The sequence below is a fragment of the Haliaeetus albicilla genome, chromosome 1 (genome assembly GCF_947461875.1).
Source record: "Haliaeetus albicilla chromosome 1, bHalAlb1.1, whole genome shotgun sequence".
NCBI lineage: Eukaryota > Metazoa > Chordata > Aves > Accipitriformes > Accipitridae > Haliaeetus > Haliaeetus albicilla.
The window spans coordinates 85,270,139-85,293,627 of NC_091483.1; the positions used below are offsets into that span (position 1 = coordinate 85,270,139).

A 23,489-nucleotide genomic window follows, 5' to 3' on the forward strand; every position below is an offset into this window, starting at 1 on the left:
GCAAGCACCAGCCCAGCTCCACTGCACTGCCGCCTCCACTCAGCCTGGCAGGGCACAGCCCCTGCGCCCACCCCAGCCCCCACCACCTGCAGCCCCAGCCCAGGCAGAGGGGATGACGCAGCCCCCCCCATCCCAGGGGCAGGCAGCCCCTGGCTGGGGAGGATGGTGAGGCACGAGTTGCACCCGGTCACGTACTTTCTGGGGTTCCTAGAAAGCGAAGGGGAAGTTTGGGCTCCAAGGAGGCTGCGGGGAGGCCCAGCCCTTACCTTTCCGCCCGACCTGCAAGACGCTGTGGTCGGGACAGGGTGGAGGAGCCTCCGGGCCCCTTCCTGAGAACAGCAGAGCCCCCACGCGTGGGCTGCAGAGAGGGAAGGAGGAAGACGGAGGGGGGGGTGTCAGCTGCTGGGATGGAGCAACCCTGTGCCCAGGGGCTGGAGCACAGCACCCACACTGGGACCCCGGGCCCCCCAGGCAGAAGCTCAGCCCTTGGTCATGGTGCCGGGGAGCCTTGAGAGAAGTGAGACTTGCTGGAAAGCTGGACGGGACCCCAAGGCAAGAAGGGGGACCCCGAGGACAGGGAGGGAGGGGAGCACCTCATCCCAGGGGAGCACCCATGTCCTGTCCTGTCCTGGGGGGGAGCATGAGCTGGCTGCACATCCAGACTGGCGCCTGCTCCCCCGCTGGCCGCAGCTTCCCCTTTGCTTCTGCGGAAGAGCATGCGACAGCGGAGGGGAAGACCCGGTGCAAAGGCCAGGGCTGCCCCTCGGCGCGTCCGCATGACCAGGGCAGTGGCATGCTACCCAGAACCGGAGGGGGGGGGGAAGTGTGAGCAAAACCAGGGATGCCTCATGTTCAGAAACTCCCCTCCACAGAAGGGAGGCTTGGGGACGGGACGGGACACAGAGCTGCCCCACAGAGGTGTAGGGGCTGGGGGGAGCCCTTGCCCCACTGCAGGCAGGACCCCGGGATGGGATGGAGCCCACAGTGGGATGGAGCCCACCCTTGCCAGACCCTTCTGGGGCGTGAGCCCTCCTTGGCTGCAATCACGGACACAAGGCCAGGAGCAAAGGTCACAAAACTTTATACAGGAGAGACCCGCAAGCGGCCCCTCGGCACTGCTCCCCCGGGCATGGGGGGAGCAGGACAGGCAGGACCAGTGCCCCCAGCCCCACGGCAGCCCCTGGAGAAACACGGGGTGAAGGAGCCCGGGCAGGGAGGGCCTGCACGATCCCCCAGGCCCAGGGCCAGCGCTCCCCCAAACAGGGCTCTGTCCCCAGGGGAGATGGGAGATGCCAGGAGCCGGTCCCGTGGCCGCTGGTACTGTAACCGTGGTGCAGAGCTGTGCTAGCGGCAGGCTGTGCCTGTGCCTCCCTGGAGATCGGGTCAGCCCCCACAGCAGCACAGCTTCCCCGGGGCTCTCCTATCCCCGGCGGTCACAGCCAAGCCCAAGCGGCCCCGACGCGGGGGCTCCAGTGGCTCCAGCTCACTGCAGCACACAGACTTCCCTCTCCTCATCCTCCCTGCCGGCCGCCTCTCCCAGCGGCTCTGGCACTGCCGGCACGTCCTCCACGGCCACCACCTTCTCCCGCAGCTCCATCAGCAGGTCGCGGCTCTCACTGGGTGGCAGGTTGCTCAGGTAGTACTGGGGTGCCAGCTCCACCAGCCTGTGGGGATGGGGGGGGGTCAAGGAGGGGCAGCTGGCCCCGGGGGCCTCCCTGGGGCAACCTCCCCTCCCCCAAAAGGGGACAGTCCCCCACCTGCCCACGGGAGAAGAGGCCCAGGCCAGGCATTGCCCCAGGGCTCCGCTGCGCTCCCAAGCTGGTGCCAGCTCCGGAGCCACGCACGGACGCAGCCCAGGCACAACCCATCCCTCTCCGTCCCAGAGGTCCTCACATTTGGGGCTGGATCTCCGAGACGACGCGGAGGCAGTTGTCCTGCGAGATGGTGAACTCATGGTAGAGGACCCAGGGGGGCAGGCGCTGGGGGGGCTGCCGCAGCAGGTAGCAGCATGTGGGGGGCAGGTGGGCCACGTGCTTGTGCGTCAGCATCACATAGTTACCGGAGCCGTCGATGTCCCTGGCCACCTGGGAAGCGGAGCAGAAGGGGAGCGTGGCTGGCTGGCATGACCCCTGCCCTGTGGCTGGGCCCCTCGTGGCCCCCCCAGCCCACCTTGAGGAAGTAGCCGGAGATGAGTGCTCTCTGGATGTTGAGCACGTTGGCGTCGGTGCCGAAGGCGGGGGGTGAGATGGGCAGCTCGATGCGCTGCATCACCTCCAGCAGCTCTGCCCGCACGATGCCCGCCAGCCGCAACGCCTCCCCGCTCACCCCGTGCTTGCGGCACCAGCCCTCCTCCGCGTTGTCTGCGGGGAGAGCAGGGTCAGCACCGCAGGGACAGGACTGGGTGAGCAGAGACCCCACGCCAAAGTGGGTGCCCTAGCTAGGCTGGGGGCTCACGGGCCACGAAACCAGGCACTGCTGCTCCCACAGACTGGGTCCCCTCAAAGCAGTGGGGACAGGGACCATGCAGAAAGCGTGGCCCCCAGTCTGGGGCTGGGACCCCCTCACAGCCAAGGTGGGGCACCTGGATGGTGTCACGAATGTGGCTGCAGTGCTTGCTCCCGAAAGGAGCAGGGGACACGCGAGGGAGCTGTGGGACACCACCGGAGTGTGCAGCCCACCAGCAGTCGAGCCCCTGCCCGGCACTCACGCTGCTGGAAGGCGTTGAAGATGTTGATGAGGGTGAAGTGGTCTCCGTCTGGGTGGAGCAGGGCCCGCCGACGCATGGTCACGGCCTCCTCCAGGTGCGTGGAAGGGGGCACAAAGCAGGGGGAAGCTGGGGACGGCGCAGAGGGAAGGTCACTGCGTGCCCCCCAGCACCACCCCTGCCAGCGCTGGCTCTCTGGGGGCTGCACCGTGCCCTGCGCCAGCAGCAGAGTGGGCTCCGAGGCCCTCAGCACGGTACCTGTGAGCATGGCAGCCAGGCTGACCATCTCCTCCACGCAGTCGAACTCGCAGGAGGCAATGAGCGCCTTGGCTAGCTGGGGGTCCAGGGGAAACTCCGACATGATGATCCCCACCTCTGACAGGTTCCCATCATCGTCCAGGGCGGCCAGGTAGTCCAGGTCCTCCAGCGCTTGCATCAACGACTCGGGGGCTGGAGCAGGACATCAGCTGGCTACCAGGACCAGGCGGCCCTGCCCATCCTCCTCCTGCACCTGTGGGACCCTCCAGCCCCTCTCCAGAGACAACCCGGGCTGCGGTGATGGCCATGGCCACAGCCAACCTTTGGCTCCTCCGGCACGGCTGCCCCTGTCGCGCCCCTCCGCCCCGGCCCCCCCATGCTGTTCCCAGCCCCTCCGCCACCCTGCGGGCACTACCTGGCCGGTCAAGGAAGTCGCACTGGCCCATGTCGGCGATGTCCAGGCGCTTCAGCAGCAGCACGAGGCGGCTGAGGCTGGTCTCGCTGACGTGGGGCGCGGGGCTGGGGGGCAGGCGCTGCTCATAGAAGGCCTCCGAGTAGAGGCGCAGGCAGGTGCCTGCAGGAGAGGGGCCATGAGCCCCGACAGTGGGAGGGATGGAGCCCAGGGACATGGCAGCAAGTGCAGGCAGGCAGGCAAGGAAGCATGCTGGGCCAACGGGCTGCCTGGGGCCCCGGCGGGGTGGGACAACAGCCCTCTCCTGCTGGAGGCACGTTCGGGGGGATGCTCGGGCAGGGGCTCTCACCTGGGGGGCTGCCTGCGGCTCGCTGCATGCGCGACTCCGCCTGGCTCTTGCTGATGGGCCGCAGCACCTGGGACTCTGCCCGGATGCGGGGGTTGTAGACCTGCAGGCAAGGCCGTGAGAAGGGACACCCGCAGACGAGCCCCCACCTTCTCCCAAGGCCCCTCCATCCCGCCGGTGCAGTGCCACCACTGCCACCTCCCTGGGACAGATCCTACACACCGCACAGTGTCCCCCAGCCTGGGGCATCATGGCAGGGCCTGGGTGGGCCGAGCAGACGACGCAGACCACTATGGCCCCGCTGCTCCCTCCCCAGACTCGCCTCAGCCCGTGCTGCCAGTGTTGCCCCAGAGCAGAGCTGGGCCCCGCGCTTGCCACCGCTCGGCTCCCCATCCCGGCACTCCTGGTGCAGGCCGGCACACTCACATTGCGCAGCTCCAGCCCTGAGTCAATGACAAAGCGCACAGTCCCCAGAGAGAAGGATGAGTCCGCGAGCCAGTGGGTGACAATCACCCGCCTTTCTCGGCCGCTCTCCTCCAGCACCTCGTACACCTTCTGCGCCGCGCGGCCCACACTGGGGTGCAGGGGCAGGACCAGCAGCGGGCCCAGCCCCGGGTTCAGCGCCATGGCCTCGGTCTGGATGGCCCCACAGCACTCGGCGATCTCCTGCGGGGAAGGACGGAGGGACATGAGCGATGCCCGCTGACACCTGAAGAGGCCCCATCCCCAGAACGGGACACTGCGCCGTGCCCTGCAGCTGCCTCCTGGTGCCCTGGGGGGAAAGACCCTGGGCCCTGCATGGTGCCCACAGCCCTTCTGCAGAGGAGCCCTGGCTCCCGCAGTTTAATCTCCAGCAGGTGCCACATTCTCAGGGCTCTCTGCACGCAGCTGAGAGGGATCCCCCAAATCTTCCCCCTGCCTCAGTCCCCCCTCTGCCTCATGGTGCAGTGAATCCCCCAGGAGCCAAGCTGTGGGGTGCCTGCAGCCCACCTGCTCGCTGGCCAGGAAGAGCAGGACGTGGCCAGGCTCCTGCCGCCGGTGGATGTCCAGCACAGCCTGGCAGGCAGCCGCGATGCGGCTGCGGGCTGGCGGATCCCTGTAGAGCAGCTGGGGAGGGGGCCCAGGCCCTGGCACCCGCACCACGGGAGGGTCCCCACAGAAGGCGCGGAGCTGCTCCTCCATGGCTGGCGAGGTCACCACCACCACCTTCAGGGCGGGACGCTGGCGCAGCACATCCTTCAGCAGCCCCAGCAGCACGTCAGTGGGTACTGTCCGCTCCTGTGCCTCGTCCAGCACCACCACACCGTACTGCCGCAGCAGCGGGTCCGATGTCATCTCCCGCAGTAGCATCTCATCCGAGCAGTACCTGCCGCGGACCGGCCCTGTCAATGCGGGGTGGCTTGCGGGGACCCCAGGCACTGCAGGCTGGAGCCCCACAGGTGTCCCCACATGCCGCCCTCGGGAGCACACCTCGCCCCCTCCCCAATGGCAGGAGCCCCCACAACAGCCCCGGGAGGGCCCGGGCAGCCAGCAACCCACTTCATCGCTCCCACAACGAGGCCAGGCTGGATTAAGAGATTATGCTGCAGCCAGGGAGCTCAGCGGGATTAGAGCGCAGTGCGACCAGCGCTCCTGGCACAGGCAGCCCGCGGGGCCCCCCCATCCCTGTACCTGAGGATGGTCTCGGTGGTGCAGCAGTCCTCGTGGGGGACACAGTAGCCAACCTCATGGCCCAGGTTCAGGTCCATCTCGTCCGCCACGCGCAGGGAGAGGCTGAGGGCGGCCAGGCTGTGGGGCTGGGTGCAGGCCACCAGGCCGTGGGCAAACTGCAGGGACAGGGCATACTCCGCGCACCACTGCGGGATCTGCAGGGCCAGAATGCCGGTCACAGGCTGGGGACAGCGCAGCCCCGGCCAGGAGTGCCAAGACGTTCCCCTCCCCATCATGGAGTGTCGCCCGCTGTGCCCACCCAGAAAGGCAGAGGGACCCTCCCCACAGCAGCCCCCAGAGATCCAGCTGTAGGACCTCCCGGGCCAGAGGCCATACAGAAGCACTCGACAGCCCAGGGGGGACCTTCCCTCCCCAGTACCATCACTTATGAGCCCCAGCAACCTGTGACATGAGCCCCACAGCCTCATCTCCTCACGCCTACACCTTTCTGCTTTGCTATAGGACACCATGGCCCTGGCTCTTGCATTACGGGCATGCGACAACAGTCCTTTCCACCTCCCCAGGAAAAATGGGGCTGGGGCGGGGTACGTGCTGCGCTGCCTTCACCAGAGCTGCCAGCTCAGAGAGATCAGTGCCTCCAGGTCACGCCTGCCAGGGCTTAAGAGACATTTGGACAATGCCCTTAATAACGTGCTTTTAACTTTTGGTCAGCCCTGGAGCGGTGAGGCAGTTGGACCAGGTGATGGCTGCAGGTCCCTTCCGACTGGAGCCATCCTGGTCTATTCTAACTGACCCCCTGCTCCTCTCCAGGAAAGGCTGGGCAGGTCCCCGCTCAGGATCAGCACAGAGCAGTGGTCACTGGCTAGATCCATGAGACCCAGACCTTGCAACAGACACAAGTCTGGGGCACGGGCTCAAGCATCCTCGCACGGGGCCAGAGGGATCACATGCTACCCCAGGAAACCCCACGGTGAGAGATGGGGAAGGAAGCGCCAGGGAGCAGCTGCTGCCCAAGCACCCAGCCAAGCAGTGCAGGATGGTCCTGGGGCCGTGCACATGTCCCTTGGGCACTGGGGACCAGAAATCTGCTGTTTAACTGCTCCTGACACATCTGCCCGCCTCGCTCACTCCTCCCATGCCGTGTGCTCTCCGCGAGCAGGTGCCTGCACCCGTGTCTGCCCAGCACCAGGGGTCGCAGACAGGCAGAGTCCTGCCCAGGGGCTGCCTCCAGACAGCCCAGCCCACAGCCAAGCAGGAGCACAGGGGTCATACATGCGCCTGGCAGTGACCATGGGCAGGTGTGCAGCCTGCTCTGTTCCTCCACCCAGCCCCACAACTGCCCCATGGATTGTCTGCGCTCAGCCGTGTCTCCGTGCACGGCTCTGCAACCTCCCTTCTGCTGCCCCGCTGCCTGCAAAGACCAGCAAGGGTGGTGGCACAGGGCACAGACAGCCCTCGGCCACGACATGGTGAAGAGACCCGGCTTGTACATTGGCTCTTGCCCCTGTGGGTGGAAACACCACATCTGAGGGGTGCTGGTGCACCAACGTGCAGGATCAGATGCTCCACATGGATCAAGTGACATCCCCTGGTCTGCTCAGGGCACAGTGGTCCCAGGGCCCCGCAGGGATTGTAGGCAGGGTACCTGCACCCAAAAGCAGCCCAGCCCTGGGGCCAGACCAGGCCAGGGCCCGCACAAGTGCTTTATTCCCCAAGTCTGTCGCCCTGTGGGTTGGCCGGTGCCACGGGCTGAACCCAGGCTCGTGCTGCAGTGGGGTCACACCCAAGGGAGGTGGTTTGGGCAAGCGGCCCCAAGCCCACTGCCAACACCCTGATAGCCCGAGGCCAGCAGCTGCCACGCAGCAACCCAGCCCACGTCCAGCCCCCCAGAGGCCACGGCTGCCCACGCAGCTTCTAGGTGATCCCTCCCTGGTCAAAGTCTGCCTGACGACGTCTCCACATGCCACGCCAGGGGCCATCAGATGGAACCAGCTCCCCGGGGCAGGCAGGTGGGATCCTGGCACCCTGGACCCACCACCGTCCAGCCCGACCGCCCACACCTGCCACCACCCCGTGTGCCCGGGCTCAGCTCTGGGGAGGGGCCGTTTCCCACTCCCTGTGCCGCCTCCCATGCCCGCCCGACGCCCTGCACCGCCGCAGCAGCACTTCCTGGCTCGTGCCAAGGCTTTGCCTGGGGCTCCAGTGCCTGCCCCAGCACATTCTGGCGCACGACTGCCTGGCTCCTCACTAGCCCTGCCCCACGCCAGGCTCACCGTGGTGGCACGCTCCTAAGTACCGCAGTGGAGCTGAAGCCCTGTGGGGCCCGTTGCTCTCTCCACCCTCACCACAAGCTCAGATGCTGCCGTGGGGTCAGGGAGCTGCTGCCCGGCCACATTCCCTTCTCCTTCTGCCTGCAGCCATGCAGCCGCCTCAGCTCCCAGCTCCCCACTCCACCATGGCCTAGGGCCTGCCAGCACATGGTGAACACGTCGTAATGCCATGCAAGGGGGCTGGCGGGAGGGGAGCATGCAGGGCCAGCCCGCTCTGTTCTGTCAGGGGCGAGAGCTTGGTGGCTCCCCTGCCACAGGAGCTGTGGCTTGCCTGCACTGGAGCAGGATCTGCATGCAGGCCCCGTGGGGAAGGCAGCGGCCTTGGGGCAGGACCCCACTGCTGCTGACAGCGGTGCTGCAGGTGTTTTGGGCAGGAGGGATGGGATACTCAGCTGGGAGTCCAGCAGGCATGAGGAGAGACCATTGGCAGAGCGGCCAGTACCACAGCCCTGTGCTGGGCTCCCAGGCAGCACCATGGCCCTGCCCAGCCATGCACAGCCCCCAGCGGGGCTGGCTGCTCCCAGCTGCCCTGACACAGCGCCTGCACTCACCTGGGTGCTCTTGCCAGTGCCGGGGGGCCCGGACACTAGGATGATGCCGCTGTTGCCTTCCAGGTGCTCCATGAAGCTGTACTTGGTGGTCCAGACAGGCAGCTCCCGGCGCTGCCGCAGAAGCTCATAGTAGCGGGAGGAGAAGGGCAGCCCATCGTAGGGGTTCACCTCCAGGTCACCGTCGCAGCCCAGGGCTGGGTCGTCATCCTCCTCCTCCTCCTCCAGCGCGGAGCCAGGGCCGCTCTGCCGGGGCGGGGAGCCAGGGGCCCTGCAGCTGGCCATGGCGGGGACGCCGGCACTGGTACTGCAAGGGCAGGCAAGAGGTGGAGCGGGACCCAGGGGAGCCTGGTGCTGACCCACCCTCACCTGTGTCCCTTTAAGGAGCCCCATGTGGCCCACCATACTGTCCCGCTGTGGTGGTGGGGACCTGCGGGGCACAGGGGACAGGGACAGGTAGGAGGGTGAGGGCAGAGAGGGGCAGGGACAGGCAGAGGGGGTGACATGGCCTGGGCGTAGGGAGCAGGGACAGGCAGGGGACTGGGCTGGGGTGTGGGGGAGCGGGGTCAGGCAGGGCACCGGCGTGGAACCGGGGGGGCCGGGCAGGGGGATCAGACCGGGCCAGAGGGGGCCGGGCCAGGCCACGGGGGGGGGGGCACGGCAAGACCGAGCCAGGTGTGTGAGACCGGACTGAGCTGTGCACGGGGGACCGGGCTGGAACACAGAGGGTGTGGGACAGGGCAGACAACTTGGAAGCGGGCGGAGGGCCCGGGGCCGGTCCCAGCAGACGGACCCGAATGGCACGGGCCGTACCGGGCCGTGGGGGGCACCGGGCCGAGTCAGACCAGACGGGACGGGGCACCTGAGCACTGGGATGGGACAGGACCGGACGGGACAGGACCGGGTCCCCCGACTCAGCCCCTCGAGCCGCGGCTCTGGCTCCGGTTCCGGTTTCCGGTTCCCGTTCCGGTTCCGGTTCCGGCCCGTCCCGGTCGCCGCTCACCTGCGCGCGCCGCCGCCGCCGCCACCTCGGGCCCTGCCTCGGGAGACCGTCAGGTGACCGCGGCGCCGTCACGTGGCCATGCCCGCGGCGGCCAATCAGCGCCGCGGGGCGTTCCCCGCCCGCCGGCGCGCGGCCCGTTGCTAGGCGCGGCCCTGCCTGCGTGGCGACCGGCCGGGCCCCGCCCCGCTCCGCTCCGCTGCCCCCGCCGGGCCCCGGGGCCGCTGCGGCGGAGGGACGAGCCTCCCGGTGCCCAGCTCCGCCGCTCCCAGCCTCCCCTCTCCCCGTGGGCTCCGCCCCGCCGCCCGCCCCGGTGTGTTTGCAGGGAGCAGCCGCCCCCCCCCCTACCCCGGGACCCAACCCGGCAAGGGGGCCTCGCCCCGGCTGCCCCGGGCGCGCTCCCGGCTCTGGCCGCGGTTCGTGTCTGGACGGGGCCGTGCTCTGCAGTGCGGGCCTCAGTCCCGCGCTGCCCGGCCCGCTCCCCACCGGCTGCCCGGTGCCCTCCCGCTGGGCGCACCGGGTCCCGGGTGCGCGGTCCTGTGCTGGGCGCGGCTGCATGCCGAGACCCCCCGCCGGCATCCCGTACCGGCGCCGGGCGTCCCGCTGCCGGGCATCCCATGCCCGCGCCGAGCATCCCGTACCCGTGCCGGGCATCCCGGTGCCAAGCATCCCGGTGCCAAGCATCCCGCTGCCGGTGCGGGGTATCCCGTAGAGGTGCTGGGCATCCCGTCCCCGGGACCCTGCACCCAAACCGGGCGCCCTCGACCCGCGGCGGCTCCCGGCGGGGACCGGCAGGTGGAGCTGCCAGACCGGCAGACGGCCCGCGACAGCCCGGCCCGGCCGGCGCATCCCCCGACCGCTGAACTCCCGCCGGAACGGCCGGGGCCGCGGGCACCGGACAGCGGGGCAGAGCCGGGCAGGGACCGCGCGGTCCCCGGGACTCCGCCGTGGGAAGCCGCCCGCGCAAAGCGGGCTCCGGGAACCGCGGCTGCCGGCGGAAAGGGAAGCTCCGAAGCCGCCGGCGGTTACCGCTCTGCCCCCGCAGCTCTGAGAGAAACCCGCCGACCCCGGTGCCTGCCTCAGCGCGCCTGTGTCCGCGCCTCGGCAACGGCTGTTTGACCCAGCCCCAGCCGCCCCGCTGCTGCGAGGCCCGGTGCGGGCCGGACCGTGGCGACGGCGGGGCAGCCGGCAGCACATCCCGGCCTTTGCCGCCCGGGGATGGCGGCAGCTGCGGCTCCTGCCCTCACGCCTCGGCCCTGGGCGGCAACTCTCCTGCATCGAAGGTCACCACCGCAGGCTCCAGCGCTGGCACGGCCCTGCGGCAAGTGCCCACGGGCTGCGGTGTTCTGCCCCAATGCGCTGTGCAGGCACCGGGTGTTGGCACCTGGGCCAGGGACCCCGCCATGCCACCACCCAGGCAGAGGGGTGATCCCTGGGTTATCCCCTCCAGCTCTCTGGGCAGAGGCCACATCCACAGCCTCTGCGCTCGGGGCCTTCAAACTGTCCCGGCCACCTCCTTGCTCCTGGGTTCCCCTGTATGCCCAGCTCTGGTGGCTCACCCAAACCTGCTTGAGCCCCCTTTCCCGTGGGGCTCCTTGTCCCCTCCTTCCTCAGGCTGAAAGGTCTGTGAGGGCTGCCCGGAGCAGGCTTTGGGCCAGGGGTGGCTGCCCTGGAGCCTGGGGTGTCTGCTGTGGGGCCAGGGCTGACCTGTGGAATGGGGAGCTGCACCCAGGGGTGACCCCGGAGCAGGCTGAGGCTGGCAGGGGGAGGTGGGCAGTGCAGGGAAGGAGCCCGATGCTGCCTCGAAGGGGCCTATGGACAAGTGGTTCAGACTGTGAGAGCAGCAGCCTGGCTGTGGCAGGCCAGCAGCAGGTCTCAGGGGGACGGGAGCCCCAGGGCAGCGTGGCCTTGCAGGGGGAGAGGGCCTGGCCAGTGCTGCCTTGGTGCTGAGCAGGGCCAGAGGATGAGCATCCAGTCCCCGTGGACCTGTGGGCGCCGGACAGCTGGGGTTTGCAGCAGGCAGGAGGAAGGAAGTGGTTGATACTGAACGGTTGCTTCGCTCACCGTCCTGGTGCTATAGGGAGCAGAGGGCTGGGTGCAGCCCCGCAGAGCCCTGGGTGCAGCCGTGCACCGCACCGGCATTCATGCTGCCGAGCCTTGTGCACCGAGGGACAGGGACGGGCCAGTCCTAGCTGGGGAGGTAGAGGCCTTGTCCCAGCGGCGCTGGTCCAGAGTGGCGCGGCTGGCCTGAGCGCACGGCTCCCTGCGGCTCCCTGTGCTGTGAGGCGGCTGGAGCTGCGCTTGCTCTGTGCACCGTGCTCCAGCCCCGTGTCCCGCTGGCTGCCGGGCTCTGGCAGCAGTGCTCAGCCAGAGGGGCTTGTGGTGCCACAGCATCACCCGGGGCCAGCAGCCCCACCGCACCCCGTGGGCAGGGCCAGTGGCCCACCCAAGCCTGGGTCCCTGGGTGGGCAGTGTGGCGGGGTCCCAGGGGCTCTGTCCCCACCACCCCAGCCCCAGCAAGTGGGGGGGCACAGGGCGGTCGGGTGGGTCCCTGCAGCGCCCAGCTGCATGTTGAGGAAGTGGAGGTTTGCACAAGCCGGTGAGATACACGTGACCTGGGGAGCGCGGCAGGAGGAACCAGCAGCCGCCCCACGCAGGGCCCTGGTTCCCGCGGCACAGCCGGCCATGGCTCCGTGGTTGCCCACCAAGGAGGAGAAGTATGGCGTGGGTGAGTGCAGGCTTTGGGGCTGAGCAGGCACCAGGCCCCACTGGGCTCTCCAGTTCAGCGGAGGGGTGCGGGGCTGGTGGGACGGGGCGCTCGTGGCTGGGGTGACGCTGACGGTCGCCCTGCGGCAGTGGGCTGTAGAGGGGTGGGCGATGGTGGCTGGGTTTTGGTGCCGGGCTGCAGGGTCTGTGGGGTGAATGGCACCAGTGGTGCCAGGCTGGGTGGGGTGGGCAGCGATGCTCCATGGTGCAAGGCGGGCGCCGGGTCCCCATGATGCTGGTGCTGGGTGGGCTGGTGGGCGCAGGAACGAACAGGGGGTTGGCAGGGGGCTGCAGGGCTGGTGATGGGTGGCCCAGGGGACGGGGGGCTGAGCAGGACAGGTGTCAGTGGGACCCACATGCCCAGAGGCTGAGCATGGCTGATGCTGGGAGGGGATGGGGGCAGAGCACTGGGGCAGGGGGCTTGGCACAGGATCTGGCCCTCCCCTCTGAGCTATGGGTCTGGGCTCAGCCTGGCTGTTGAACTGCAGAAGCCTCCACCCCAAGGGGTGGATAGCTTGTTAACAGGAATCGTTAGCATGACCTGCTCTCAGGGAGGTGCTTGGGGGACCCCAGAGCCACCGCTGTAATTTGCTCCAGGTCCTGGCTAGGGCTTTGCTCCCAGCCTCTGCATCGGTGATGGCAAAGCCCTGGGCAGCTCTGTTCCCTGCACCACCCCCAGCTCAGGCTCCTGGTGCCAGCCCCAGCCCCTGTGCAAGCACACGCTCCCTGTGCCCCATGCTGGCCCTTGCAGCCCTGCGCCTCTTCCCATTTCTGGCCGGGGCCGTTTCCTGCGCCCTCCACTTGCACTGCTGGCAGCACCAGGAGCAAGGGCTGAGCCCCTGCGGGGTCCTGGGCAGCACCGGGAGCAGGGTCTCGGCTCAGCTCCTGCTTGTGCCCGATGGGTGTTAACAGTCCTGCGAGGAAGTCTGGCCTGGCTAGTGCCTGGGGGGTAGGAAGGGGCTGGAAGGGAGCGAGCCCGGGCCGGCTGCTGGCCCAGGCTGGCTCAGGGTCCTCGTGTGGAAGGCAGGGTGGCAGGAGGGGTCGGTCCTGTGGGACCTCAGGGCTCCCAGTGCTGCAAGGTGTGCTGGGTCCAGCACAAGGGGTCCCAATGAGCCGTGTGGGTCTGGGGGCTTTGCAGTATGAGCTGGCCCTGGCCGGGGCTGGTAGTGGGCACAGGCAGTGCCCCAGCAGGGACCCCCTGGGTGCAGGCATGTCTGCAGGGGACTGTCCCCCCGTGCAGGGTGTGGCCGGTCCTGGAGCCAAGCCAGGGCTGCCTCCACCAGACAGAGCTGTCACTGTCCCCAGGACCAGAAATAGCGGCAGGACTAACCACAGCCTGGCCCGGTGCAGCCTGTGCTGCAGCAGGAAATGTCTGGCCGCCAGCGAGCTCCTGTGCTCCTGCTGCCCGGCTCCCCCCCACTGCCAGCCTCCCCCCGCCACCCCACTGCCCCCGCCACCAGCTCCCACTGTCCCCAGGGACTGGCCTGCGTGCCCCCCAAGCTGCCAGCCCCGGGTGGGCAGTGCTGCCACTCCGGGTGGGGGCTCAGCTAGTGCTTACCTCCCTGCGCTGCTTGTGGTGGGAGTGGGACCACTGGGCTCAGCACTTGCTAAGGCCCGTGCAGCTGGCAGGCAGTGTGATGGGGAGGTCGCCCGGCAAGGGACCCCGTGTGCTGGAGGAGGGTTCCTGGTAACGGCTCCTGCTGTGCCCAGCATCGTGAAGGCTGTGTTGTGGCTCTCCTGGGGTCCAGGGTCCCCTCCGCATCCCTGCTCCACTGTGGCCGGTGCTCCTCTGCCTCGCACTGCCTCACACTGGGGGTCTCACGCCATTTGTGTGGGGTTGGGACTCTGCACCATCTCTTGGGGGTGAGCGATGCTGGTTGAGGTGGCCCTGCTTCCCGTGGTGAGGCTGGCCATGGGGCACGCTGCCCTGAAGGGTGCAGGTGCACATGGCCCGGGGGGCTGTGCTGGTGAGGGGGAGCCGGGTGAGAGATCCCTACTCAGGGCTCCTGCACCCTCTCCCCACAGCCGTGTGGAACTTCCCACGCACCAGCGAGCATCACCTCCCGCTGCAGATCGGGGAGACGGTGCACATCCTGCAGGCTTCCGAGGGTAAGGGGGTCCGGCAGCCCTGGCCAGACCCCACGCTGTCCCCTGCCGGGGAGAGGTCAGGCTGGGGACCTGGCTGCACCCTGACACTGGGGCTTCGTGCACCCTCTCTTGGTCGCGCTACTGGCAGGCATCCAGCCCTGCCGTGCTGTGGGCTGTCGGGTCCCTGAGCCCGGCTGACGGCGTCCCCTTCCCTCCCCTTGCAGGCTGGTACCGCGGGTACTCACTCAGGAACAGGGCTGCCCGGGTAGGTGAGGGGCTGCTGGGGGGTCGCGGCGTGTGTGGGGGTGCGGGTACGGCTGGTGGCTTGCCCTACCCCTGTGGCATTGCCAGACTGGGACCCTCTGTGGGACCCTTGGTCCCAGGGCATGTAGCCCCCCGGGGAGGGCTGTCTCCTGCCCAGCCTGGTCCGCGGGTTCTGACGGCTCTGGATCCCCCAGGGCATCTTCCCGGCCTCGCTCATCCACCTGAAGGGTGCCATGGTGGAGCGCAGAGGGTAGGTACTGGGCACGGGCGGGTTGGGACCCATCTGCCTGCCCGGCGCGGGGGCCCGTGCGGTGCCGTGGGGCTCCAGGGCTCCCTGCACCTCTCCCCAGGGCGGAGGAGAGCGTGATCCCCGCCGAGATGCCCATGGTGCAGGAGATCACCACCACGCTGCGGGAGTGGGCCACCATCTGGAAGCAGCTCTACGTGGTGAGGACCAGGGGCCAGGGGGGGCTGAAGGGCTGGGGCCAGCATGGGCGTGCAGTGACCCTGTGCTTCTGCCCGCAGGCAGGGCAGACAGAGCGGTACCGGCAGGTGAAGCAGATGATGTATGAGCTGATGGAGCGGCGCTCACAGCTGCTGTCGGGGACACTGCCTAAGGACGAGCTCCTGCAGCTCAAGAAGGAGGTGACCAGCAAGATCGACTATGGCAACAAGTGAGAGCGGGGATGGAGTGTGGGGAGGGGAGCCTGGGCATCTGCCCCCACCCCAGGCACAGGCTGCGTAGTGCTGAGGGATGCTCGGCCCCAATGCTGCAGTGTCCCTGCCGGCCTGTCCCCGTGTCCCCACTGTCCTGGCTGGCTGTCTGGTGATGGCCAAGGACAGTGAGCATGCTGGTGGGTGTGCAAGCCACCTAGCCAAGGGCTATCACCCCCCCCTCGCTGGGGCAGGAGAGCATCACTGGTGCTGTCTGGCTCTTGTCCCCTTGCCAGGGCTCTGCTGCTGACCAGGACCCATTGGGATCTGTCCTGCCCCCACACCATGCCCCGGCACCCTCAGACCCCATGCCAGCCCATGCCCATGCAAGGGCAGGTGGGTCCCGGTGGGATGAACAGACCCGTGTCCCACCGGCCCAGCTGAGCGCCAGGTCCTGCCTCACCCTGTCCCGGCCTCCGCAGGATCCTCGCGCTGGACCTGGTGGTGCGGGATGAGGATGAAAACATCCTGGACCCCGACAGAACCAGCATCATCAGCCTCTTCCAGGCACACAAGAAGGCTGCGCAGACCATCACACAGCGCATCCAGGAGGAGACGGTGAGAGCCAGCGCCAGCGCTGGCACGCTGACCCCTCTGTGACGAGATCCTGCTGCCCCACGTACGGCCATGCCACACCAGGGGCCGTGCTGTGGGGCTGAGCCATGGGGCTGAGCGACCTTGTGCCCCACAGAGACCACAGCAGAGCGCGCTGGGCTGCAGCACCCGCCTGGCAGCTTCACCCTCCCACAGCCTCTACCTCTGCATGCGCAACTTCGTCTGCAACATTGGCGAGGAGGCGCAGCTCCTCATGGCGCTGTACGACCCCGGCGAGCAGCGCATGATCAGGTGGGGCCCCAGCGGTGCAGGACTGGCCCCGCTGCCCGACCCTTGCTGCTGGCTTGGCCGGATGCCCGTCCTGCCACTCCATGCAGCGTCTCCAGTCTTGTCCCCACTTTGCAGGGCAGCCCCTGCCCCTTCATACCCCATTGCCCATCCCCAAGCCCCGGCCACGCATCCTCTCCAGCCCAGCTGCCTGCCCAGCTTGGCACGAGCTGGTGCGTCTCACTGGGGGAAAAGCAGCATGTCCCTTCCTGCAGGGTTGTCTCTTCCAGAGCGGGAGGGTTTGTTGGCAGCGTGCAAGGCGTTGCAGTCACATCCCGTGGGACCGCCTGTGGCTTTTCCTGCCTGGTGTGGTGCGTGCCCAACGTGTTGTGGCCCATCAGGGGTATGCTGTGGCATGCTGCCCTGTGCTGATCTGCCCGCGGCAGGCAAATGCTGGCTCAGCCCGTGCCAGACCCCGGTATGCACAGCGTGGCCCCATGCAAGGGACCGGTGAGCTGTTGTGCCCAGAGTGCCTTCAGCTGCCTGCCGCGTAGGGAGGGTTGGGCTGGCAGACTCCTGCTGCTGGAGATGGCCAGGCTGGCTGGGCCAGTCTGCGTGCCGCGACTGGGGCCACTGGTCAGACAAGGGGTCTGCATGGTGGGAGCCGGCAGTGGCTGGGCATGCAAACCCAGCCTGAGCAGCACCCTGCCTGTGGCCGAAGCGCTCCAGCCCATGTCGTGGTGTTTGCTCATGGGCTGCTTGCTGGCAGCCTCTGCCTGGCTGGACCCCCGCTGCGCAGGGACACGCTGAGCTCCAGCTCTGCTGTCCTGGTGCCCGGCCCCTGCCGCCAGCTCCTCACCCCCTCACCTTCCCCTCGCAGCGAGAACTACGTGATCCGCTGGGCCAGCACGGGGGTCCCCCAGGACATCGAGATGCTCAACAACCTCAAGGCGGTCTTCACGGTGAGCGCAGACCCCTCAGGAGCAGTGCTGCTGCTGCCTGCGCCTCCTCCCCTCCCTGCTGCCCGCAGAGGTGCCCCCCACTTTGTGCAGCATTTCGGATGCATCCAGCACCATGCATGGGGCCCCCAAGGCCCCACCGCAGCCCGTGCCACCTCCAAGCAGCTGAATCCCCGCTCCTCGTTTCTCCCATGCCCCCAGCCCAGCCAGCCCTGTGGCTCCAGTGCAGACCCCAGTCCTGACACTGGGACGTGGGTGCCCGCTGTGGGGCTGCCCCTCACGGCCTCCCCTCCCAGGTGCAGGGTTGTTGGTACTGTTGGGGTGCCTGTGCCCCCATCTTCGCTCCATCCCTCACCCACAGCCCAGCTCAGCAGTCCCTTGCCGTGGGCGGAAGGAGGCGCAGGCAGCGCCTGCTGACCCAGCATTTTTCCCGCTGCACCAGCAGAGCTGAGCTGACCCTCAGGACGGCCCAAGCGGAGCCATCGATATGCAGATGAGCTGGGAAAATCAATGCTAATGAGCAGCATCAGCACTTCCAGCCCCCGCGGTCCAGCTCCCCCGGCTCTCGCCCACCTCTGACCCCTGCCCGCTGCTGGCATCGGCTGCGCATCCCTGTGCGCTGCGGTGTGACGCTGCTCCATGCTGCAGCCCTGCAGGAAGGTTCTCATGCAGGGGCAGCACCCATGGCACCTGGCCCCCCCAGGGTGCCTGGAGCTGGGGCATGTGGCCACCCCACCAAGCCCTACACCACGTCACACCTGCTCCCTCCCAGGGCAGCGTGCCCCCCTCGGCTGCACAGCTTGGCCTATGGATGCCCCGTGGGGCCATCGGTCTCCACCAGCCCAGCATTATCCCCATTCCTCAGGCTTGGAGCTGCCTGGGGTGCACGGAAACCCCAGGCTCCCTGGGGCAGCGGGGCTGCATGCCCTCCAGCCGAGCCCCTCTGCGGGGCACAGCAGCAGGGGGACTCCCTGGCTCCTGAAGGCAGAGCTGGGATGCCAGGAGCAGGGACCTGTGCTGGCTCTGCACCCACTGGTTCATCCTCCCGCACAGTCCTGGGCACCCTGCGGTCACCTGGCACCAGCAGAGGCGCATCCCCGCGCGGTGTGCTGCCAATGCCCGGCTCATGCAGACCCTGTCCCCCCCAGGACCTGGGCAGCAAAGACCTGAAGCGGGAGAGGCTTTTCCTGGTGTGCCAGATCATCCGGGTGGGACGCATGGATCTCCGGGAGACCTACAGCCGCAAGCTCAGCACGGGCCTCCGGCGGCCCTTCGGCATCTCAGGTGAGAACAGGGTCTGCCATGGGTGCCAGGAGGAGACCCCCCAGTGCTGCCTGCGCCAGCACCCCCGGCACCCACCTCTTGGCCACCGGGGTCTATGAGGCCTGCTGGCCATGGGGTGCAGTGGTTTGGGGCAGCAACACCCTAGGGCTGCTCCTGCCTCTGGCCATGCAGCTCCCAACCCCACACATGGACCCTGACCCTCGCTTGCCTCTGCATGGCTGCACTTGCCGCATCGCCCTGAGCTCGCTGCCCCCTCTCCCCCTCCCCAGCCTGACCCACAACCCCCCATGGCAGTGCAGGGCCTTTCCCATGCGTGCCTGGTGCTGGGGTGTGGGGAGGGACCTGGCATGGGTGCTCCGGCAACTGGGAAAGCCTTGGCTCCCTGCTCCCACAGCAGCCGGAGCCAAGCATTTCCCCCGGCTGCCCTCGTGTTGTCCCCCACGGGCTGGCCCTGCCCTACCTGGGCTGCGGGGCCGATGGGGATGCAATGCACCCGCCCCAGCAGAGGAGAGGGACTGGGGGACATCCAGCCTGGCGCTGTGGGAGGTGCCACCGGGAGCAGCCCTGGCCCCTCCATGGTGCCTGTCCCCAGTGAAGCGGGGAGCTGCCCCTGCTCTGCCTTGTCGCATGGTCCTGCTCTGGGTATTGATCCCCATCAGATGGGCTTGCTAGGAAATTATTGACTTTACTTGGTTAATTAGCGTGTGCTAGGACCTCAGCCACCTCAGAGAAATTACCAAGTGAATTATGAACATATTGGTGGCTAATTGCATGCCGGGCTGAGCATGTCCCTGAGGAGGGGCCAGATGGATCATCCTGGTGCCCACTCTGCGGTGCCCTGTCCGTCCTGTACCAAACCCCCTGACTGTGGTCGACGGAGAGGTTCTGGATATGGCTTATTTTGGCCAAAATCTGCCCTGGAGCTCTGAGATCACCTGTGGTGACTGTCCGCTTGGTGACTGCACCATGTCTGCGTGCTCTTCCCCAGAGGCGCACAGCTGGAGGGGATGCTGGACGTGTGGTGCGAGCCCTGAGCAGCCAGCTCTGCCCTGGGCCAGCTGGAGAAGCGCAGGGTGAGGAAAGGAGACCCCAAGAGGTGGGCGGCCTTTGGGCTGTGCCCCAGCATGGGACCCTTCCGTGCACTGGGGGCTGATGCCGGTGGTGCTGCAGACCCCCCTGGGAGTGTTTCCCAGGGGTGAGCTGTGCCGGGATGCCAGGTCCCAGCCCGTGTTGGCAACACATCCGTCTGCCACAGAGCCATGTGGGCATAGGGTTTCTCTCTGCTGAGAGCCCCACGCAGCTCAGGTCCGTCTGGCACAGGGTGGCAGAGGGGTCTCGGTGGGGCATGAGGACAGCCCTGTGGAGCACATTGCCTGGGCACAGCAGGGTCAGTGCTGGTGGCACAGGTGAAGTGGTGGCTGCAGGATGGGACAAAACTGTCCTGGGTGCTGGTCCAGGGAGGATTTGGCATGGAGGGCTCTGGCGCTGGGGACTGGGGCTGCTGGTGCCTGTGGCAGCTGCCCCACGCTGCCGCCTCTGTGCTGCTGCAGTGATGGACATCACAGACATCATCAAGGGGAAGTGCGAGAGCGACGAGGACAAGCAGTACTTCATCCCCGTGCACCTGTGAGTCCCACGGGGCCGGCAGTGGGCAGGGGGCAGCGGGCAGGGGGCAGCGGGCAGGGGGCAGCCTCTGTGGGCCTGGCTGGCATGGGGACGGCAGCTGTGAGGGGGCAAGAGGTGTCAGGATCAAGGATTTTTCCATTAAATGTGGCTTTGCAAAGGGACTGTGGATCCTTGGGGCACGATGTCATCAGGTCTGGGACCTCAGTGAGGTTAGAAAAGGGGTTTTTCTATGCACAGTGACATACTCAGAGATACCAAAGCCCTGCCGGAGCTCTGCCTCCCGTCCCCTCAGGGCACACGCATGCTCAGGGTCCCAGGTCTGCTGTGGATGCTGTCCTGCACCTCTTTCCCGGCGGGCTGGAAGCCAGCCAGTTGGGTAGCTGCAGTGGGATCTGGGTTGCTGTTTGGTTTGCTGGTGGTCAGTGCCTGGCCATGGGGAGCAGCCGTGTGGGGTTCTCCGTGTGCACCCGGCGTGGAGCTCCTCTGAATCGCACCACTCTGGTGTTTGCAGGGTGGCTGCTGACAATGATTTTCTTCACAACATGATCAGGAAAGCGGTGGAGGGGAAGGACATCAACCACAAGGGACAAGGTAGAGCCCCCGCATTCCCCCCCGCCCTGCGTGCCAACTCTGCAGGGGTGAGACCCCTCCCCGGCTCATCCTGTGTTTCCCTCCTGCTGCTGCTTGTGCTCGGAGTTCCCGGCTGCCCCCCGGCCTCCACACTGGCGCAGCCCCCTCATGCCACTCCTTGCAGGGTCCAGGGGCTCACTCTGGTCCCTGGCCAACCATGGGCCCCCTCTTGCTGCCTCCCCCAGGCTCTTGCACACTGTCACCCATTGAAAAACCGCAGTGAGTTTGATCCTGGGTGTGTCCAGGGCTCAGTGTGCGAATTGTCCCAGCAATTGGGATCGGAGCCGTGTGGGGTCACTGGGAATGACCACCCACCCAAACGCATCTGGGGCTGAGCCCAGGAAGGGGCAGCTGCTTCCGCAGGACGTGTGCCTGGCCGGCAGCCTGGTCCAGCATGGCACAGCTCGTGCTGAGCTGGCACAGGCCATGGGGCCGATGTCCCGCACTCTGTCCCGGCAGGGTTCTGGGTGTCCCTGAAGATGCTCTGGGGAGACCTGAGCCAAGTGCGAAAGGACCATCCTCACCTTGTGGACCGCAGCACGGTGGTGGCACGCAAGCTGGGCTACCCAGAGGTCATCATGCCAGGCAAGCAGGGTGGTGGATTGGACCATCCTTGGATGGTGTCTGGGGGTCCCAGTGTGGGGTTACAGGGTGCCCTGCTGCAGAGGGGACCCAGCCTCGCTGACAGGGCTGTCCCACCAGGAGACGTCAGGAACGACATCTACCTGACACTGGTGCAGGGCGAGTTTGACAAGGGGAACAAGAAGACACAGAAGAATGTGGAGGTGACAGTGTGCGTCTGTGATGAGTCGGGCAGTGTGGTGCAGGTACGGATCAGCCCTGGGGCAAGGGACTTTCCCCCGCATCACCCCACCTTGCACAGAGGCAGCAGCTCTGTAGCATGCTGGTGCCAGTGTTGGTGCCAGCACAAACCAGCTGGAGTAGCCTCTTTGGCTACTGGAGCCCTTGAAGCTGCCCTTTAGAATAAAGATCTGGGAAAGTGGTGGGCAGGGATAGAGAGAAAATTGTCCTCCCTTGGGGACAGCCAGAACCCCTGGCCGCCCGCGGGTGTGGGGTGTCCCAGCTCTCCATCCCTGGGAGAGGAGGAGGGGGAAGAAGCTGGGAGAGTTGCCAGGAGGATGGTGGGAGGCTCAGACTCAGTTCCCCCTGCCCCAGAACTGGCTGTTGCCTTGTCTCTTTCTTTGGGGTATTTGCTTTCATTTCAAATGCAATTCTCACCTGGCCCCTGGAGAACAAGCTGTGAATGCTGAGGGTCCCACTGAGCTGGTCCAGGGGCGCAGCCCCCACCTCCTTCTCCCTCCCTGATAAAGCCCTTCCCACAGGGCAACGAAGGCAAGCTGTGACCGTGCCCCAGAGGGCTGCGTGTCCCTTGCTGGCTCCCTTCGGAGGCTGCACCAAGCCTGGTGGAGGTGGAGAGGATGGGGATGGGGAAGCTTTCTGCTGCCCCTCTGAGCCTGACTGGGAAGGGACAGTTGGAAAGATGTCCCCACACCGGCTGGGTTGTTGTAAAGAGGCACCTGTGCCAGGGGAGCTTGGGCTTGGGGAGAGCGGCTCAGCGGGGCTGGACAGCTCAGGGGCTAGCCCAGGTTAGCAGGGGATGCAAAATTCTTCAGCCCTTTGAGTTTATTTGATCTGACCATGAAGTGTCTCTTCTGCTGCTGCGCTCTCCACAGAACGTGATTTACCACGGTGCGGGGGACAAACCGGCAAGTGAGTACCACTCTGTGGTCTACTACCAGCAGCGGCACCAGCGGTGGATGGAGACGGTGAAGGTCTGTATGAGCCTCAGGGCACGGGGGCTCAGGTGGGACTGGGGCTGTGACCCCCCGAGGCTGCGTCCCTCCCGAGGCTGTGTCCCTCGCTCCTTCTGCGCAGCAGGACCAAGCCGCTGGAGGAGGACTCCCTGCCAGGGTTGGCTTTTCAAGGGGAAAAGTTCCCTGGCTCGGGGAGGATGGGAGATGCTGCTGGTGTCATGGCTCGACCCCTGGATGGAGACCCAGGGTGACCTGCAGCAGGGAGGCGATGTCCACTGCCCCTCATTAATTGAAAGAAAAGCACGTGGGTTTTGATTTGAACTGAAAGTTCAGCACAGCCTTTGCCCAAGCACAGAGGCGTCTTGGCCAGGCAGGTCACCCAGCCCGCACCCTCCTTCCTCACGTGGGCGCATGTTTTCTCTCTCAGATTGCTGTTCCCATTGAAGATGTCCACAAGACCCACTTGAGATTCACCTTCCGGCATCGCTCCTCCAGCGACTGTAAGTATTTCCTTTCTTCAGGTCTTCCCCTGCTAACGTTCCCAGCAAGGTCTGTGATGGATGGGGGCTGCCTGCAGCTCAGGGGCTGCAGGAACAGAAGGGCCCCGTGGGCGGCCCTCGTCTCACACCGTGCGGGGATACACCAGGGATGCTGTGAAATCTGGATTCACTGTGTGGGGGAAGGAAGCCATCCCCCCTGTCTTGCTCTGTCCCTGCTGCCCGTGGTGAGGCGGCAGACCTCTGGGAAACCGCTGCCTCTTGCACGCAGCTGCTGCACGGATGCCTGCGCTTGGCTCTCCAGAGCACCCGCTCCACATCCCGTGGCGTTTAGCTGCAGCAAAGCTGTGGGCTGTGACACGTGGCCAGGAGGACGGGCTGCTCCCAGAGCAGAGGTGCTGCTGTCGGTGCCTTCGCAGGGCTGAAAACCACACGTGATGAGACGTGGCGTGGCATGTTCTGCGACTGTGGACACCTTCCCCAGGGCCACTGTGGAGACCTGCAGCTGAGGCTGCTGCTCGATGGTCTGATCCTGCCCAGGCCAAGCCCTGCCTACCCCAAGCCCCTCTTGTTCTCGCAGAGGCGGCTTTCCGATGCCTGCTTGCCCGGGCAGCACGTGCTGGCAGCCTGGCAGCTCCTCTGGCCGCACATCGGTTTGTCACTGCCATCTCTCCCCTTTCTCAAGGTTCCCAAATGGCTGCAGCAGCTGCTTCTCCCCAGTGCTCTGGGGAGATCGGGGGTCTCACTGCACGTGGGCACAGCCTGCGGGCTCCAGGAAAAGCAAAGCGATTTCCC

The 23,489-nt window shown here is 67.0% G+C and overlaps 2 protein-coding genes across 2 annotated transcripts in view; one reads left to right on the plus strand and one right to left on the minus strand.

Moving 5' to 3' along the window:
- Positions 1-1,064: 1,064 nt before the first annotated feature.
- Positions 1,065-9,375, minus strand: DQX1 (DEAQ-box RNA dependent ATPase 1). Its single transcript, XM_069798366.1, has 12 exons — positions 9,273-9,375; positions 8,273-8,576; positions 5,392-5,585; positions 4,711-5,086; positions 4,147-4,386; positions 3,724-3,823; positions 3,378-3,536; positions 2,963-3,154; positions 2,708-2,833; positions 2,170-2,360; positions 1,894-2,084; positions 1,065-1,664 (listed from the first exon to the last, which is right to left on the minus strand). The coding sequence occupies exons 2-12, from the start codon at positions 8,552-8,554 to the stop codon at positions 1,484-1,486; spliced, it is 2,232 nt and encodes a 743-aa protein (XP_069654467.1). The 5' UTR covers positions 8,555-8,576; positions 9,273-9,375; the 3' UTR covers positions 1,065-1,483.
- Positions 9,376-11,764: 2,389 nt separating this feature from the next.
- The window catches only part of LOC104317265 (dedicator of cytokinesis protein 2-like), an 82,452-nt gene continuing 70,727 nt past the window's right edge, over positions 11,765-23,489 (plus strand). Inside the window, exons 1-16 of the mRNA XM_069798399.1 lie at positions 11,765-11,997; positions 14,061-14,144; positions 14,348-14,388; positions 14,582-14,637; positions 14,738-14,834; positions 14,913-15,061; positions 15,524-15,659; positions 15,793-15,947; positions 16,804-16,885; positions 18,031-18,166; positions 19,717-19,792; positions 20,304-20,383; positions 20,882-21,007; positions 21,125-21,249; positions 22,117-22,215; positions 22,625-22,697. Of these exons, the coding sequence (XP_069654500.1) occupies positions 11,838-11,997; positions 14,061-14,144; positions 14,348-14,388; positions 14,582-14,637; positions 14,738-14,834; positions 14,913-15,061; positions 15,524-15,659; positions 15,793-15,947; positions 16,804-16,885; positions 18,031-18,166; positions 19,717-19,792; positions 20,304-20,383; positions 20,882-21,007; positions 21,125-21,249; positions 22,117-22,215; positions 22,625-22,697 (1,675 nt within the window). The 5' untranslated portion in view covers positions 11,765-11,837. The remainder of the gene's footprint in view (positions 11,998-14,060; positions 14,145-14,347; positions 14,389-14,581; positions 14,638-14,737; positions 14,835-14,912; positions 15,062-15,523; positions 15,660-15,792; positions 15,948-16,803; positions 16,886-18,030; positions 18,167-19,716; positions 19,793-20,303; positions 20,384-20,881; positions 21,008-21,124; positions 21,250-22,116; positions 22,216-22,624; positions 22,698-23,489) is intronic.

Excerpts from the sequence above, each read along its gene's own strand:
- DQX1 (XM_069798366.1), bottom strand. The coding sequence starts at position 8,554 with ATGGCCAGCTGCAGGGCCCCTGGCTCCCCGCCCCGGCAGAGCGGCCCT. Across the intron at positions 5,087-5,391 it reads ACCACCGAGACCATCCTCAG|GTACTGCTCGGATGAGATGC; the intron begins GTACAGGGATGG and ends GGTCCGCGGCAG. Across the intron at positions 2,085-2,169 it reads TCTCCGGCTACTTCCTCAAG|GTGGCCAGGGACATCGACGG; the intron begins GTGGGCTGGGGG and ends TCCGCTTCCCAG.